The 17,940-nt window shown below is 43.0% G+C and overlaps 1 protein-coding gene across 1 annotated transcript; it reads left to right on the plus strand.

The window, feature by feature from the left end:
* Window positions 1-13,794: 13,794 nt before the first annotated feature.
* Window positions 13,795-17,149, plus strand: CISD2 (CDGSH iron sulfur domain 2). Its single transcript, XM_042779252.1, has 3 exons — window positions 13,795-13,951; window positions 14,834-14,906; window positions 16,859-17,149. Exons 1-3 carry the CDS (start codon window positions 13,849-13,851, stop codon window positions 16,929-16,931), a joined length of 249 nt encoding a protein of 82 aa, XP_042635186.1. The 5' UTR covers window positions 13,795-13,848; the 3' UTR covers window positions 16,932-17,149.
* The last annotated feature ends 791 nt before the right edge of the window (window positions 17,150-17,940 follow it).

Genomic DNA, 17,940 nt, shown 5'->3' on the forward strand with positions numbered 1-17,940 from the left:
TGCTGTAACGATGGGATGTATTAGAGTGACAAACATGGCATTTGCTGTCCAGGGGGATGTCCACATAATTGCACTGGACTTAGTTTGTGCTCATTTTAGTGCGGTAGTGTTAGTTGTCTTGCTGTCTAGAACACTAATTACTATTGGTCTGGAGAAGGCAGAATATTCAGAAAAGCTTACTGTGTAACAACATTTTCAGTATGAAGCTTGTCAATAGGCAGCAGTGAATTAGGAGAACAGTGAGGTTTTTAAAATTACTTTTTAAAATATCACTGTAGTAGGACTGCCATAGTTTTTTAATACTGATATTTACAGGCTAAAGAAAAAACAATGCCTTGTACTTGTAAAGTCACGCTATCTTACTATGATCTCCTAAACGAATCCTAGCAACTTCCTTATGTAGTCTTCCTTTTCTGCTTATTCTTTTAATTGTACTCAACAGCATGTTCAGGAAGTGTAATTCCAAACTATTTGATTCTCATCATCTTAGTCAGAATACTGCTGAAGAGCACCTTGCTGTTCCTCCTTTGGATTAAGGATGCTATTAAACTGCTCCAAATCACCAGCGTGTCCATCTTTGCACCACAGACATCTTCCTCTGCCTTGTAAATTGCTCACAAACTTTCTGAGCTTCGTTTTTGTTTGCCATCTCGGGACATTTAGATGCTTGGCATTATTCCAGTTCTACATTTTGCAATTATTATTTGAGATTAATGGCCTCTAATATGACTTCATATTAACATTTTTGATCAGACTTGTGATTCACATTTTCTGTATAATGAAAGAAATTAACAGCACAAACATACTGTTGACAGCGTGTAATTTTCCCTGCTAATTTAAGACAACAGGAATTGTTAATCTGGTCAATCAAGTTTTGTTACGTGTTAAATTCAATATCTCTATTAGCATTTGACCCCAAAGAAAATAAAAATTTTATTTAATAGCTCTTGTTTACATCCATTGCTCAGAAAAGACTTGCAATATTTAGTTTAGCACACTTATTTAGGCAAACACTTTATTGCACTTGCTGGTCATTTTTAAAAAACAGATCTGCCTCTTTCAATATTGACTTTTAAATGCACTTGAGAAAAATAATAAAAAATTATGGCTTGTGTAGGAATGAAAAGCAAGACACGTAGTTGCGGTTCTGTCACCAGTTCCGCAAGTCACAGCAGACTTGAACTTCCAAATTCTGCTTGGAGAACATTGTATTTTTTACTTTCACTCCTTTTCCTCACATTGTGAGGTAAAAATCATGTATTTTCTCCTCAGTATTCGGAAATAAAGAAAACCAAATAGTTTTTTTTACTTCACTAGGAATATTTGGGCAAGTAAGGCCTCAAAACCTGAATATGTTGATGTGCCCATACAGAGAGTTTCTCAGCTTCACCAGACACAACCTGTATATTCTTTTGCATAGATTCCTCATATGGTAATATAAAATGCAAGAGGCTCAGATGATGGTTACTGAATAAGGGTGTTGCAACTTATTGTGGAACTATTTGTGTTTGCTTCACTTTAATTTGATTTTTGAAGCTAATCCTCAGAAGTGGCTGTAGAAAGGTATTACCATGTCTAATCCTCCACAGTAGTGGAGTCGGGTTAGACTTTTAGAGGTTTATTATGCAAAATAGCTCAGTAGATGTGGCCTGGTAATAAAGAGTTTGCACAAAAATACTGAGAGCAGACTGGCTCTCTTGAATCCTGTCTTTGAATTTTGTTTTTTCAAGTATGGTGTCCCAGAGCCCTGTGTGGCCAAGTGATCAACGGCCTCCAAAGGCTGGATTCACCAGTCCATTTCAGCTGGTTCCTGATGGTCCAACAGAGGAATGGATGATCCATGGGTGCAGGTGTGGAGGTTGCCTTGTTTGGCTGTTACAGTGCTGCCCCTCAGGGACTTGAGGGAAAAGCAGCCTGGCCTTTAAGCTTTAAGGTTGCTGTATCAGTTGTACAAGGCTGTAAGGCTGTATTTCAGTGCTGGTTTTTCACTTCCGCTTGCCCGAGACCAGCCAGTTTTATATTTGGAGCATGCTATTCCACTTGCCTTCAAAACAGGTGGAGCAATCAAGCATCCTGGACACCAAGCAACATTCCATACAGGATGTTTCATATATCAGAGAGGAAAGAGGGAAACAAGTTGCAAATGTTTCTGAAAAAGACCTTCCATTTTAGGAGAGAAAAAGAAATTACTTCAACAAAAACAAGATATCCATCTAGTCCATCCAGTAGATTACTGTTAGTGCCTGTTTGGAACACTTCAGCTCATGCTGCTGGAAAACAGAGTGCTAAGATGAAAAACAACAACAGCAGCAGCTTCTCCGTGTTTGCATGTATTACCAGGCCTCAATTTTCTGTTCAGCATCCTGTCCAACTTGTTTTTCGTTTAATTACTGTAAATCAAGCTTGCAGCCAAATCCTTCTTTAATCTGAGCAAAACTCACCTCATTTAGGACCCTTTTGATTCAGTGGATACCACAAAGAGTAAGATCACAGGGAAAAGCTGATAAAATAAGATTGTTAAATTGGCCTTTTTTTTAACACAACAACAAAAAAAGACTGAATTTGCCAAGCACCATTACAAGACAGCGGAAGAAAACAGGTTTGGGGATGCCACTTGCTCTGTTTCAGATTCCAAAGATCAGCAGGCTTTCTGTGTAGCTGGGGGCTTCTCTTCTTCAATAAGGATGACTAGGTCATAGTTACAGACCTTGTAGTGCATGCTCAGTTCCCTGGCTGTTGCATCTGGGACCATTATGTCTCCTTTTGTTAGGAAGAAGAGGTAGCAACCCCCTTTCGCATCTGGAGTGAAGCCCAAGGTCAGTATGTTAGGCAGAAGTCAGCTTTTTAAGAAATACTAGATAAAAGGTAACTTCCTTGATATTCCAACTTGGCCAATTTTTCATCTCCCATTGTTTCTTCAACAGCTTCTCTGACATTTTCACTGAAACAATTCCCAAACTAATCCGCATTTTGTTTTAATTAGAAGTGCTTTTTGTCTCACTTCTAGGTCATGGAGGAAAATGCTGAGTCCCTGCATCAATCCATTTTTAGTTGTTGCAGTTTTGTGTAGGGAGTTGGAAAACCTACTGTTTAAGTCTGCATATGACTCCCAGCAAAAACCTGGAGTGTTTGCACAGTCATGTGGGATTCACAAGAGCATAGAACACTTCAGTAACCTACACCAAGATAAAGAGACTGAAGTCCTCTGGTCTTCAGGACTTTGTTTAGCATTTCATTGTTTGGCACTTTTTTATCGTCATAAACATGACAGTGACAACACAGTTTTCTTTCAGTTAAAGATTTTTCTCCTCTCTTGAAACCCTTCCAAAAAATAAGAATTATTTTGCAAGAATAAACATATGACAAGATAAAATTCTTTATACTATTTTCACAGACCTAAGCAACAGAATCTCTGAAAATCACTACAGGTTATTTATTAGTATGCATACAGAGTATTCCTTTTTTTTTTCCCCAGCAAAACTACCATTTGATCTAGATGAAAAATATATCCCTGTCAAGTCACCAGCAGTTTTTGTCAACAAGAATGTTAATTTTCTGTGCTGATTCAGCTCTATGGCTATTGAAGCATGAAAGTCAGACAAGCATGTGCATGGTGTAATTATGATGGCAAATTTGAAAACCGAAAATTCTTGTTGTCATGCAGTTACTAACTATCTCTGTTTCCTTCTTTTGTATGAATTCTTTACATGCCTGAATAAACATGGATAATATAAACATACAGTAATTTCACGAATACAAGCCGCACCAATTTGACTAAGATTTTGCTCCTAAACCGGAAATGCGGCTAATAATCAGGAGCGGCTAATACAACCTCAGAAGCGCCTGCCAGAGTGCTGAGCCGAGCAGCTGCAAAGTCGGCATTTTGCGATTGTTACAAATCGCTACTTTGTTGCACCGCGGGTGGAGCCTGGCTCCGTGTAGGCAGAACAGGGGGCGGGGAGAGAGGCGGGAGAGCTCTCTTTCCTCCTCTGCCACAGCCCAGGGGAGAGACGGGGGGGGGGGGCCCGGCGCCGCCATTGCTGCAGCTCGGGGAGGAGAGGGGGGACCCGGGCCGGCCCTACCGCGGCCCGGGGAGGGGGGGGAAGCCGGCGCCGCCATTGCTGCGGCCCGGGGAGTGGGGGGGGAAGCGCGCGCCGCCATTGCTGCGGCCCGGGGAGGGGGGGGGAAGCCGGCGCCGCCATTGCTGTGGCCCGGGGAGCCGACGGGAGCCCCGCGCAGCCATTGCCGCGGCTCGGGGAGCCGACGGGGTGCTTTGTCCCCGCCCGCCGCCGCCGCGGCAGGAGCGGGGAAACTCCGTCCCTGCCCGCCGCCGGCGCCACGGGCGCGGGAAAGCTCCGTCCCCGCCCACCGCCGCTGCCGTAGGAGCAGGGGAAGCTCCGTCCCTGCCTGCCACCGCAGGGCAGCGCCGACCCGGGGTGACCGAGCCCAGGGGCAGCGGCGGCCGGCCCCGAGCTGCAGCACCGTGCTGGACCACCTGGCCCCGTCAGCGGCCCCTAGCGGGCCGAGCCTGCACAGCCTTAGCTCAGCCAGTAAACCCCGCCCTCCCGCCGTTCTGTTAATAATTGCACGCGGGTCCTCGCTGCGAACGACAGAGCGGCTTATATTCGTGTGCGGCTTATCTATGGACAAAAACCAAAATATTTGCCAACACCCAGAGATGCGGCTTATAGTCAGTGCGGCTTGTATTCGTGAATTTACTGTACATGGCAAAATAGCAGGGATGTGAAGGGCTAAGCAATTATCCACTGATGCTAAATTAAGGTAACACAGGCTGAATTCAGCAGGCAAAACCCTTCTCTGAGGCAACTCAGGAATTTTATCAATTTCAGGAGGCCAGGGTACATCAGTTGGAGACCTTGTCAAAAAGGTGTTTAATGGTGACCTACTTTACCCTATCCCTTTGGAGGTGCTTGCTTTTCCTTGTTATACCTGCTTTTTGTCCCCTCGGGCTGCCTTCAGACTGCAAAGCTAAGTCTGTACGGGTTACACTGTTGCTGAAAATGACCAAGCTCTTAACAGCAGTTTTCAGCAGTAGGTAATTTGACCTATTGTGTTTACTAAAGGAGACATCAAAGGATTCTCTGGAGCTCTTTCAAGATATGTCTATTTTTATTACTTTGATGTAATTGATTACTGGCCAGATTTGGACCATCCTAATTCGGTTGCTACTCCAGTGCTTGATCCAGAATTTAAATGTACTAAGCAAACCACAACCTTTGAGGAGTGTTTGGGTTTAAGAAAGGATTTGACCAGTGTACCTAATAGGCTTTAAAAGTTGCTAGTTCAGATAAAATGTTAATGCTTAAAGATAATTACTCAAACAGGCCAGTTAAGATGTTTCACAGGCTCCCCAGTATGGGCAAGGCTGTTCACGGGTCACAACAGGCTGTGTTGATTGAAGTGCAGGCTTCCATTCACCTGCCCAGCTACATGCAAAGTACAATTTTCACTGTTTGAGTAGAGGTACAGGGAATTAGCCTGAGCTAGTCAGGATGGTGTACTTCATACACTGAAGTATAAACTGCTTTTTGTCTCAGTAGGTTTCTCTGCAGAGATCATCCGTGTTTCCAGAAGACCTGGGGCAGAGAGCCTCACTGTGGTAGGAGCCCTAGTACCACTGATATCACAAATGGCCTGCAGCAAACAACTTCTCTTGGTCATGTCTCCTTCTTCTGAGGCAGTCCTACTGGTGAATTGTTGACATATTTGTAGCTAAATAAACATTACACTTCAGCAGAGGCAGCAGGTTGACTTGCTGTCACTCTTCATTTGGAGGTTTTTTTTTTCTTGAACATTCTTTCTCTTCCCCACCCTGCCCCCCATTATGCTTTATACAGAATAATGCTATGTTTCTCTGGGGAAATTATTACAGAATCTTGTAGAATGCTGTATTTTAATTGTTTGATGGTGTATGGACTAAATTTAATGATTTAAAAAATAAGAAAGTCCACAGAAATACTTCAGGGTTTTTTGGTTGGTTGGTTGGTTTGTTTGTCTTTGAACTGTCAGGAGTATCTGTTGCTTATTTAGACAAGGGATTTAACTAGCCAACTATCATTGGAACGAGGAGTTATATTTTACTTTTCTTTCTGTCCTTTTGAGCAATCTCATCTTTAAAGATTTACCTAATCTTTTCTTTGGTATGTTCCAGTTAACCACAAGGTATCCAAGAGCTTACTTAGACCTCAAATATCCAGGTAATTACAGCCAAATATATCTCTTAGAAGGATGGCATATTATTCTTGTTTGCTGTCTTACTGTAATTTGGCAAATATTGTTGATGACTGTAAGTCACCAATACTGAAATTAGCCAGTTATTTCATCATTATGGTTAGGGAGATGGACCAGGATGGACCTTCTGAGAAGGTGGGTGACAGACATGGTAGTAATAAAATATTGCCAGATCTTGGCCAGTTGCTGAAAATTTTGCAAATCATAAAGCAAACGCTTCCTGGCTTCTGTATTCCTGCTGACTTTTATTCTTCCAAGGTCAAGCATGCTTTTCAGTTTTCCAAGAATTACTACATGGATTTGTCACTTTTCCGAGCCATAAATGTGAATCTGTGTTTGCAAAGACAATGAGAACTGCAAATGTTTTGGGATTTTTTTTCTTTGGAAAATGGGATATCATCTTGTTAAAAAAATTACTTCCTAAAAAATACTTACTTAAGGAGTTGGTAGTGGAATCCAAGATACTAATTTCCTCAATCATAGTGATTTAAATTCAAAATAACAGCAAAAGATAATTTCCTTCCTGACTACTTGGCGGCTTATCTTAAATGATTTTATGATCTCTTAGCTCCCATATAAGAAAAGCACTGCTACAATAGAAATGGAGGACTCAGGTACTTGGACACTAAATAATACCCTTACCCGTTCATCATTCAGGTTATCAAGTTGTGTTGGACAGGCAATTTGAGGGACTATGTGCATCAGTGGTTTCTATTATACTTGTTTCCCAAATAATCAAAACGTTTCCATCCCTGAATCTGTCAAAATAACTCACACAAAAGTAAAAGAAAAGAAACCTAAACAAAAATAATTTAATCCCTCTTGGAAAATCAGTTCAAAACATTCTCAAGTGTTTTAATAAATTAACTATAGACACTATCACAAAATTAGTTTTCAATAAAAGACTTTCTGTTCTATTAAAAAGGGACACTAGGATCTTTTCCTAGTTTTCAAATGCACTGTCCTAGCACGTTGTTCAACATGAATGCCTCTTAATTATCATGAACCTTTCACAGCCATTAGGATTACATTTCCTGTAAAGTAAGTTCTATAAATTTGGGGGTGATACATTTATATCCTACATTTTGTAGATTTTTTCCCCTTTGAATCAGCAGAGAAAGTATCTTATTAAAAAAAAATTACAGACCTTGCAGCTCTGTGCAGTAGGGTGGAGTATAGAATTCATATAAATTTCTGGCAATATATTGAAAAGTAAATGAGGAAGTAACTTAAAAATATAGGGAATAGCCAACTGTGTAGATCTAGAAGTGCACTGTGCTATAATTGAATTATGGTCCAGAGGAAAGGGACTGTCTGGAAAAAATATAAAAGAAAAAGCATTAGTAAGATAGGCATAAGTGAGGCTGTATTAATCTTATTTACCAACTGTAATACTATTCCATGTCATTGCCTTGGAATCAAGATAGCCACTTTTTCCCTGCTTTCATCTCCATCTGTTGGACATACACGTCTAAACTATAGAGGCATGATGTTTTGGGATTGAGGTTTTTCTTTTGCTCCTCTTTATTCTTGTGAGACAACAGAGAATGAGTATGGGTTACTGTCAATGCCAGACCTGGCTAACTTTGAAAAGGGGAGCCAGGCTCAGAAATCTCCTCAGCATAGCTGTTGCACAGCTGGCTGAGAAGGATGACAAACTGCTGTTTCACTGCAGCGTCACTGGGCATTGTGGCACAGGAAGAACTTGAGAGCAGAGAGCAGTCCTACAGCAGAGATCACCTACTCTGTCCTCGGCAGGGAGGATGGTAGTTTTTCTGTGCTATAATTAGCCTGTGCCAAAGAATGCACATTACGTCACAGGAATTAGTCTTGTGGCATTCTCACCTTTGCCTTCCAAAATGAAGGAAATATCTTTCAGTGACAGCTCTTATGCCAAGGGAGTAAAGTACTAAGGGAAAAAATATCCTCAGACATTTGGTCAAGAATAGGCAGTCTTCACTCATCAATGCAGTTTAAAAAGGAAAGGTGAGTGGCCTGCTGCTGAGAATATATTGACATATATATATAGCTTCTTTTCCCCAGAATGAGCACAGCTTGCAGTGTTTTGATAGCGGTTTTACTTCACATCTGTTCATTTAACAGTGTGTACTTCCCAGATTATGTCAGCTTTGTCCTCTGTAGGTCCTTTAGAGAAGGGGAGGATGTATCTGTTTTCCACCACTGCAGCTTCCTCCCAGAGGACAATCTGGGGATTTTGCTGTCTGGTTTATTGCAACAAACCAGGCAGAACCTGCTACAAATCAATAACGTATCTGGTCTCTTATGAACGTATTAGTAAATCTGAAGGATACTCGTTCTGATTTGAGTAAAACTTGTGAAATAGCAGCTCCCTGGAAGCCAATGAAGTTCCAAATCTATGCAAGTCTGTATGTGACCAGAAATCAGATTATTCTGGGTCCCTCATGATCAGTACATACTGGACCAGCTACCTAGTGTGGATGGAAAAACTGGGTTGATTTGTGTAATGGGTCAAAAGTTAAAACTCATTGCAATATTAAATTTACTGTATACTTTCTTGTGCACTGTTAGTGTTACTTGACTGATATTTTTTAGAACAGTTTCATGTCATACAACTTGTTGCTTTCTGTGCTTTAAATAAATGCAATTTCAACTTAGGGTAACAGAGTGGATAGTCACAGTTTCCTCTTGTGCTATTTCTGCAACTGTTGGAGCAGCCGTTCCCCAGCAGCAGCAATCAGAGAAAGGAATTAAAGTATCAAACCCATGGCCGAGAGATCAAAGCATGGCATTTTTCTTGAATAAATAAAAACAGTGTCTACTGTTCTGTTCTCTCATGCACAAAGTTGCCATGTTGGAACTATTTTTCTTTACATTCTTTTTTTCATTATTTTCAAAATTAATTCCCTACAATCTCCAACTATAAGTGCCATTCTAAGCTGCAGAGATTTTTAAAATTCAACAATAATACATGCTGTTAGTGGGACACTGCAGTTACTTAGGCAACTATAGCACCTCCTTTCAAAACATAATGATTACATGGTAAAATTCTTGGACATTAGCTAGATTAGAAAATAATACCATGCTCATTTAGTAGTAATTTTATAATATGAACATTATGCTATCACAGGTTTACCTCACTGATTTTGTTATAAATGTGATTTGTTTCCTTAACTTATTTTTCTCTCGAACACTTTACCTGCCATAGAGAGGTGGCTATTTTCAATAAACACCAGCAGAAGCCACTTAAGGTGCCAGGTCTCAGAGTCAAGTGAAAGCACAACACTCTCAGCTTTCTTCTCTGGGCAACTAAACCTCTGGATGTAAAAATACAAAATAAAAACCTGACCTGTGTGCAGTGCAATTGTAACTTGCTTGCAATATTCTTATGCATAAAATACAGGAAAGTAATCATATCTGCGTGGTCTTATATCCAATTTTAAGCCCAAATTTTAAGCCAGTCTGTTTAGTTTTCGAGATTCAATTATTTAATAGTTGGATGTTGACAGTGCTGCATAACTAGGTGATGGAGGCATTGCATGAAGTGAATCACAGTTCCTGCAGCCATTCTGGGGTGTAATGATTTTGCTTGCTTTTGGGAAGTGGAAGAGAGAGGGACCTTTGCATGCAGCAGGAATAACAGCTAATCACACCCCATTGTGAAATGATTCAAATACAAAGTGTATTTCTAGCTCCTCCTCGAACACAAGGAGACTTGTGTTTGCTGATCACAGAAACCAGCCCTTCAGTGGCAGTGTAGTTTTTAGTTAGCAGTAATACTTTCGATTATTCCAGGTGGTCAGTTTGGAAAATGGCAGTACCAATTCCAAGAAAATGGTTGAAACAACACCAGACTTCCTCTTGATAGAAAAGCTCATTACCGTGAAAGAGTACTGAGCAAATTACTGTGCTACTTAGGCTTGCTTTACTGTGTGTCTGTTGCCTCAGAACCTTTTATCTTTTATCCTTACTCTTGTGTACTTGGTAAAAGAAAATAAATATATGTAATTTATAAATGTTTTTCTCCTTTACACATCTCACGTGTTCTAGACAGACCAGTAAATATTCTCTCATTTTACAACTGAATTAAGGGCAGAGGGAAACAGAGCAATTTTCAAAGGGTAACGTAAGAAGGAACACAGACAGATTCTTTTCATCTATCCTCAGTCTGTTGGACCAGGACCAACCAGCTTGTGGATGCTGAAGGCAGCTCTTATTTCTGCTATGAGCTAGACCAGTGCAGCTATGTTGTAGCAACAAGAACAAATTCTGCAAAACATCATCTGCACCATGAACTTTTCTACCGTTCTTATCAAAGCATGGGCTGGTTCTCATTTAGGTGTTTGGGGAATTCCATGTGTCAAAGACCTGAAATGATGGAGATCTCTCCGAGTTGGCTCCATGCTCCATTTTATCTGTAATGTTCTTGCTAGATGAAAAATCCCACTGATAGAGGATACCTAGTTAGGCTGAAAGCAATATTCGTCTTTCCATACAGGTGACCTAGTTCTGTTCAAGTATCTATGTTTGGGTTTTTTGTGCTGTTCTTTTATAACAGCAACTTCTACATATCCTCCCAATACCAGAGTTCCAGTGGCCAAATTTAGCATGAAACACACAAGCAGAGGCAATCTCTACTTTTTAACAGCTCACAAACTGAAACTAAACATACAAGAATGAATTGTTGCATGATACTCTCCCCACAAAAATGCAAGAAATTTTTCCACATACCAAACAATATTGATATTTGAGTTGAAAAATACCCTGATAGAATCGTGAAGGAGCAATCTGCCTCTGGAATAAGAAAGTCCACATAGGGTGTTAGATGTGTGAGAGAGGGAAGATGTCACAGCTGCCTGCTAAACCTCCTGATGTTGATTAATCTTAAGTTCTGAACCCATAGTATGGTCCCTGAAGATGGATTACTGTGTAAAACCCTGTTCTTTCCTGCAGGACTGAGCAAGCCTAAAGCTTACATTTTCCACCTTAAAGCAAACAGGAAGTCTGCAGCCAAATTGCAGGGTGAACATGCATCTCCTGTGCTCCAGTTCAAACTGCATTTTTAAAGACCACTTTTTGCTTCTGCTTTGGCTAAGAATCTCATTCAGGTTTCATTTTCTTTATAGGTTTGCCCTGATCTATGACTTTCAGACTTTGATATACCAGACCCATCCATGACTCATATCAGCTGATTCCCTACGCAACAGGAAGGGCACAGGCAGAGCAATTCCTCTCTGCAACATGTGCAGATGGACTTGAACTGTGCTGAGTGCAGCACTGATCAAAGGCAGCACAGCAGGGCTCGGGAGCTTCCCCAAAATGTCAGCTGTGCTCCCAGCATCCAGAGAAGGCTGGTAAAGAAGAAGAATGTGGGGAGGAGGAGGGTAGGACAGAGGTTCTCCACTTCAGTGTGAAGTTTGATTTAAGACTGGAGTACAGTAGTTTCACGAATACAAGCTGCACAGAGTATAAGCCGCACTTCCGGTGTGTTGACAATGTTGCTGTCTTTATCAATAAATAAGCCGCACCCCGAATATTAGCCGCACTTTCGTTCGTAGCGAGAATCCGTGTGCAACTTTCACAAATTTGCCAATTAGTAACAGGATCGCGGCATAGCGGGGTTTACTGGCTCGGGGCAGGGCCAGGCAGGCTCGGCCCGCTCATGGTTGCTGATGGGGCCGGGTGGCCCAGCTCAGCGCCACGGCTTGGCGGGGCAGCTCGGGGCCGGCCAGGCGGTGCTGCTGCCGCCGTCACCGGGCTCGCTGGCCCCTCCGCTCCTGTCTGCACCGCCGCTGCCGCATTTGCTCGCCCTGTGGGCGGTGCTGCCGCTGCCGCCGCCGCCGCTGGGCTCGCTGGCACCCCCGCTCCTGTCTGCACCGCTGCTGCCGCGTTTGCTCGCCCTGGCCGGCACTGCAGGCCCCCGCACCACCGGGCTCCCCCACGCTGCTGGCCCCAGTTCTCCTGGGCTCCAGTGGACTGCTAGCCCCGCTTCTGCTGGGCTTCCCCCCACCGCTGGGCAGCCCCGCCCGCCGGGCTTCCTGCTTCTGCCATCCTCCCCTGCGCAGCCGGGCTCCCCTGCACTGCTAGCCCCGCTTCTGCTGGGCTCCCCTGCCCTGCTGGCCCGGGCTCTGCCACCCACACCCCGCACTTCTGGCCCCGCCTCTGCCAGGCTTTCCCACCTCTGCCGGGGCTGGCCGGGCTCCAGCTTGGCTTGGGGCTGCCACAGGCTCTCACTTCCGTATTGGCAGCTTTTAGAATATTGTTCATATATTAGCCGCTCCGGAGTATTAGCCGCACTTCCGGTTTTCCACCAAAATTTTGGTCAAATTGCTGGGGCTTGTATTGGTGAAATTATACATCAGATCGTGAATTATATATCAGATATTGTGATGTGACCTCACAAAGGAGATCACATCACAACATCTGATGTATAATTTTTACAGGAATAACCAACTGTTTCACTCTTTCATTACTTGTCTAATAGCTAATAGAAGGGATCATCTTAGGACATCAGACAGTCATTATGTGCATAAATTTAGGTGAGGTAGGGAATTTAGATACTCTGAGATCATAGGAATATTCCCACTAGCTAAAGATGATGTTTCATCAGGAAATGCTAATGTAGGGTCACAGGTAGAAAAGTAATAGACCAGAAGCACAAATAAATTTGGTTTATCCTAAACTTAGCTTCCAGTATTTTCCAGCAGGAGAAGTGCACAGCTGATATGGGCAGATTGGTGGGATTTCAGTATGCTGAGGGAGGAGAGAGAACTGTGCTTCAGTCAGGATCATGTAAAGGAGGAGATAGATCTTGTAGGATTGTGCTGCTTCAGCTTTCCTGCTCGTGCTCTGTGCTATGTGCTACTAACACTTGACAGATTCACTTATGGTTGCAAAGCACATTGAACCAAATGGTGTTGTTATGACCAAGGGATTAATGGTAGAGTCTCCAGGTCTGGATGGATTGTCTAAATTGACCCAGAATGGCTACATGCTTCCCGCTTTTTCATCTGCCGGTACAGGGAGGATTTTCTTTGCCAAAAAATGACCAGTCTCCTAGACATAACAATAAAATAAAGTGAAAATGGCCTCTCCCTGTAACTTTATACCTCTCAGCACTCACATTATCATACCTCATTCACATGAAGAAAAACTTTCAATCTTTTTACTTCAATATTTATAAGACTATCAACATGGAATACAACTTGAATGCAGCATGGTGAAGACGGAAAATTACATAAAACATGTAAATCATAAGCCACATATTATTAAACATGGTCCCTCAAGTCCTCAACTGTCCCTTCCCTTCCCTTCCCTTCCCTTCCCTTCCCTTCCCTTCCCTTCCCTTCCCTTCCCTTCCCTTCCCTTCCCTTCCCTTCCCTTCCCTTCCCTTCCCTTCCCTTCCCTTCCCTTCCCTTCCCTTCCCCGCCCGCGCGCCCCCTGGCGGCGGGAGCGCTCCCGACCGCCCCCGCGCCGGCGGCAGCGCCCCCTAGCGGCGCCGGCGAGAAGCCTGGCCTGGCCTGTCTGCCTGGGCGCGTGCGCGGCTCCACCCCGCGGCGCGTGCGCGGCGGGCGCATCCCGGATCGGCGCGCAGGGGCACGGCGGGAGAGCCTGGCAATGGTGCTGGACACTCTGGCTCGCATCGTCAAGGTCCAGCTGCCCGCGTACCTCAAGCGCCTGCCGCTGCCCGAGAGCGTCGGCGGCTTCATCCGCCTGACAGGTAGGCGGGGGGAGCGGGACCCCCTTCCCGCCCCGGCGCGGCCGGTCCTGCCTGAGATCCTGGGATCCGGCTCTCGCCGCTCGCTCCAGGCACCGTTCGCTGTCTCGGCCGCGTCACAGAACGGGGAACCCCGAACCTTGAACTGTTTCAGCAAGAGGATGGCCCGGCAGGAGGTGTGGGTGCCATGTGGGGCACGGGAGCTGTCAGAATGAAGTGCAGGGACAGAGTAAAACCTTCGCGTCTGAAATTCCTCTGGGAACCAACGCCGGTCAGCCAGAGGCCGGGCGCCGAGATGGGTTGGGATTTAGCCGGAGGCCTAAAGCACGGCCTCTTCTTCACAGGTCAAAGACAACATCTCTACCGAGTTAAACCAAAAAAGTGTCTTTTTGGGAACCTGCCACATACAAAATTTAGGGTCGTGCTTTAATTGGTAGGTTTTGCAAGTATTTTCTGCGTGAGGGAGTAGAAGCAGCAGTTCACTGATTGTCACAGAGTGAACGAGAAAGAGAAGTGAGTAGTGGCAGCTTCTGTTGTGCTCAGTGCTTTGCACCCTGGGCTCGGCGGGGAGGACACAGGCGGGCCCCAGGCAGTGTCAAGTGACGGGATTAGTTCGGTCACAAGAAGGAAGGAATACTCTCCGCAGAAAGTAGAAGTAGGAAAAGTTATCAAAGTGCAAAATCAACCTTATATCTTGCAGCACTAACACTGTGACTGCAGTAGTGTTGGAAATTTGTTAAATTTAGAATAGACACAGTTCATTTAAAGGTGTCTTTGAGCACTTTTTTCCCCCCAGTATATTTATGCTGCTTGTGAACTGCAAGCCTCATTATCTTCCTCAGGAACAAGCAAATCTCTTTTAAATTAACTGTTTTTCTTCCACAGCTACGCTCTCATATGGAAAAGCTGTTACTTATATTTACCAAATAGAGAAATTCAGCTGCTACAAAGTTGGGAGGTAGGGGATAAAACAAACTATAGAACAATGCAGCTTCTCATGTTTCTAGTATTTGGCAGTTTCCTTATGAATCCATTGCCCTTGTAACCACAAGTTGACTTAAAATCTGTTAAGCTTAGTAATACTTTAGTATCTTATTGCTTCACTTGTCTAACCATGTCTTTTTGTAACAATTATTTGTCCAGTCTCTGTAGTCACAATGCATAGTAATAATAACAATTTGTTCTAAAAACCTCTGGAAATCTTGGTCTGTAGACCAAAATCAGGACTTTGGGGTTTTTACTTAGTGTGGTCAGTGGGGGAGAACTGTTTTGTTGTCACATTGTTTACCCCATTGACTTCAAGGTACTTCATTGAATTTGGAGGGAGGGCAAGAAGCAAACAACTGCCTTCTTAAGTGTAGACCAAACATGTGAAATGTCGGTCCCAAAATGCTAAACAAAAGTAGAAGAAGGAGCTGAGTCAGAAACTGCTTTGAGGACTGGTAGGATGAGACTATGCACTGCCTCTAGTTCTTAGTGATTTTTTTGATGGACTCTAAAACCTGGAGACAAAGTTATATTTAAAAATACATAACTATAGAGAGAACGTTTTTACAGCTTAAATATTTTTTTCAATAGTAAGCTAAACTAGTATCTGCTATGCTTATGCATCTTCCTTCCAGGGTGAATGTGAGTGAAAAAGAAGGGAAAAAAGCAAAATTGTACACGCTGCTTCAATTTATGGCATAGGGTAAATGCAACACAGTGAAACTTCTGAGAAGGATGTTGTAGGACACTGCATCCTAAGCACCTAAATTTAAAAATTATCGTCTCTTAGTGCATAAAAGTTATTGAAAGTCATTGAAATGTCATTGCTCATTGAAGAGTTGTGTGCTTATTTGCACTCAGAGCTGCTGTCAGTCTTAAGTTTCATTTGAAAAAATGATTGCTTGGGCAAGTGCTACCTCTTCTGTGTTGTTATGGTCTTTGTCATGTCCTAAAGTTACAGTCTTCTAAGAGCAGGGGATTCCCAGTCCTGGGGTTATTTTGCAGTGAATTATCATTAGGGAAAGACTGTTAGACAATAGAGAAAATTAATGTTCCCTTTTGTGCTTGCTACTGTTACAAGTATATTCTTTGGCAAATGGCATACTCTGCTTCTTTTTGAAAAGTGAGAAGTAAGATCGGTCTAAAAACATTTAAAAGTGTATTAATATTTGCCCTTTGGTGGCATCTATTGAACTTGATCAGGGACCAGCACTATGAAAAACTGGCAACATAGACCTTGTTTGCAAATGCAGGCCACAATCCAGATTTGTAACAGTGCAGCATTTTCTTAACTCTTTTATTGCTTCTGTAAACTCTCATTAGCTTGCAGGCAGATGCAACTTCAGTTCCTGGAGTGCATCAGTTGTAGAAACAATAGACCAAAAGTATATGGAGCGCCTTGTTTTTTTATAGGATGTTGTATAGTGTGCTGGTTAAAGATCTGGACAGCTGTTGTCTGTTGTGACCTTACAAAAACAGAATGAAAAACTGCTTGTTTGAGGAGAAAGACTGTTAACATCCAGTGCGTACTTCCTGAAGGTAAAAGCAGTGAGGGAGGAAGGAAAGAGTGTTTGACCTTGGATTTGAAAGTGGATATCTAAATTATCATGCTGTGCTGCTCAGATGCCTCTTTCAAGTCATTGCTTGTCATTGCTTCTTTAGCCTTCCCTTCTCAAGTTTAGTGAAATGAACAGTGTTGTCTAATGCTAGTCCTGGAAAATGTCATTGAAATATCATAGACATTCACCTCAAAATAGCAGACAACCAAAACCAGGACAGATCTGCTTATTGGTTCTGGAGAGAATGTAATTAGTAAATACTTCCAATTTTCATGAAGAATCTTATCAGTTAGAGAATATACAACCTCAGTTCCAATATTCCTTTTCACTGGTAGTTAATACTTGTTAAAATTTTGGTTTGCAGTTCAGCTGTTACTGTAAGAAGCTGCTTTTGGGCCTGCATGGGGTTATTTCCACAAAAAGTAGCTGAAACGTAAGTCAAAGATACCAAAGGAGTAGTTGATGGAAGACAAAGCAGGGAATACCTGCTTTGATTTTCCTCTCAGTGGCTGGTCTGTACCTTTGTTCATAGTGTATGTGTTTCTTTTGGTTTTGGATGTGTTACTGTTGGACTAAAAATTAAGACAACCTCTCCTTGAAAATATCTGTGGCTTAAGCTTTTTGGAATTCTTTGGTTTCTGATACTTTCCAGGACTTACAGTAATTTCACGATTATAAGCCGCACCATTTTGACTAAAATTTTGGTCCGAACCCAAAGTGCGGCTTATAGTCAGGTGCGGCTTATATACGGACAAAGAATGAAAAGTTGCTGGTTTAGTTTGGAGGACAGGTGTCTGCTGAGAAAGGCAGGAACTTCTCTTTGAAATGGAGAATGTAAACCCCCTCTCTCCAAATTATTATAATTTTGAAATCAAGGGGCTTTCAGGCAAAAATATGGGAATTAGGAATAACAGTTCTTTTCTAGGGAAATTAAAATAGAAATACAGTACTACAAAGAAACAAACTCCAAACCCTGACAAAGTCAGAGTACAACCTGACACCCCGTCAGGCAGGGTGTTGGTAGCAGTCCCATTAAGTGTTGGCTGCATACTCCTGCAGTGACAGATGTGATTCAGTTGAAGCAGTGCTCCTGTAGAAGGTGCAGTTTCCCTCTGGAGGCCCAGTGGTGATGTGGAGAAATCCGGTTTTCCTCTGGAGTCCAGTGGAGAAAGGGGCTCCCTTAGTGTCCCAAAACCTGTGTTTTTATCTTGGTAAGAAATGCTGGGCTCTTCCCCTGGCTGGAGCAACTTCCAATGGGATGCAGTAATTTTATCAGTCCCACAGTGGGACTCAATGGCCATTAGCAGACAATGACTCACTGGAGGAAGGATGGGTTGTGAAAAGATAAAGAACAATGCCCTACTGGTTTCAATGGATGGCCCATTAGCAGAATATCTGCCATTGAGATAAGGATCACTGCCCCCACCCTCAACAGATGGTGATAGA

Source organism: Catharus ustulatus, chromosome 5 (assembly GCF_009819885.2).
Source record: "Catharus ustulatus isolate bCatUst1 chromosome 5, bCatUst1.pri.v2, whole genome shotgun sequence".
Classification (NCBI taxonomy): domain Eukaryota; kingdom Metazoa; phylum Chordata; class Aves; order Passeriformes; family Turdidae; genus Catharus; species Catharus ustulatus.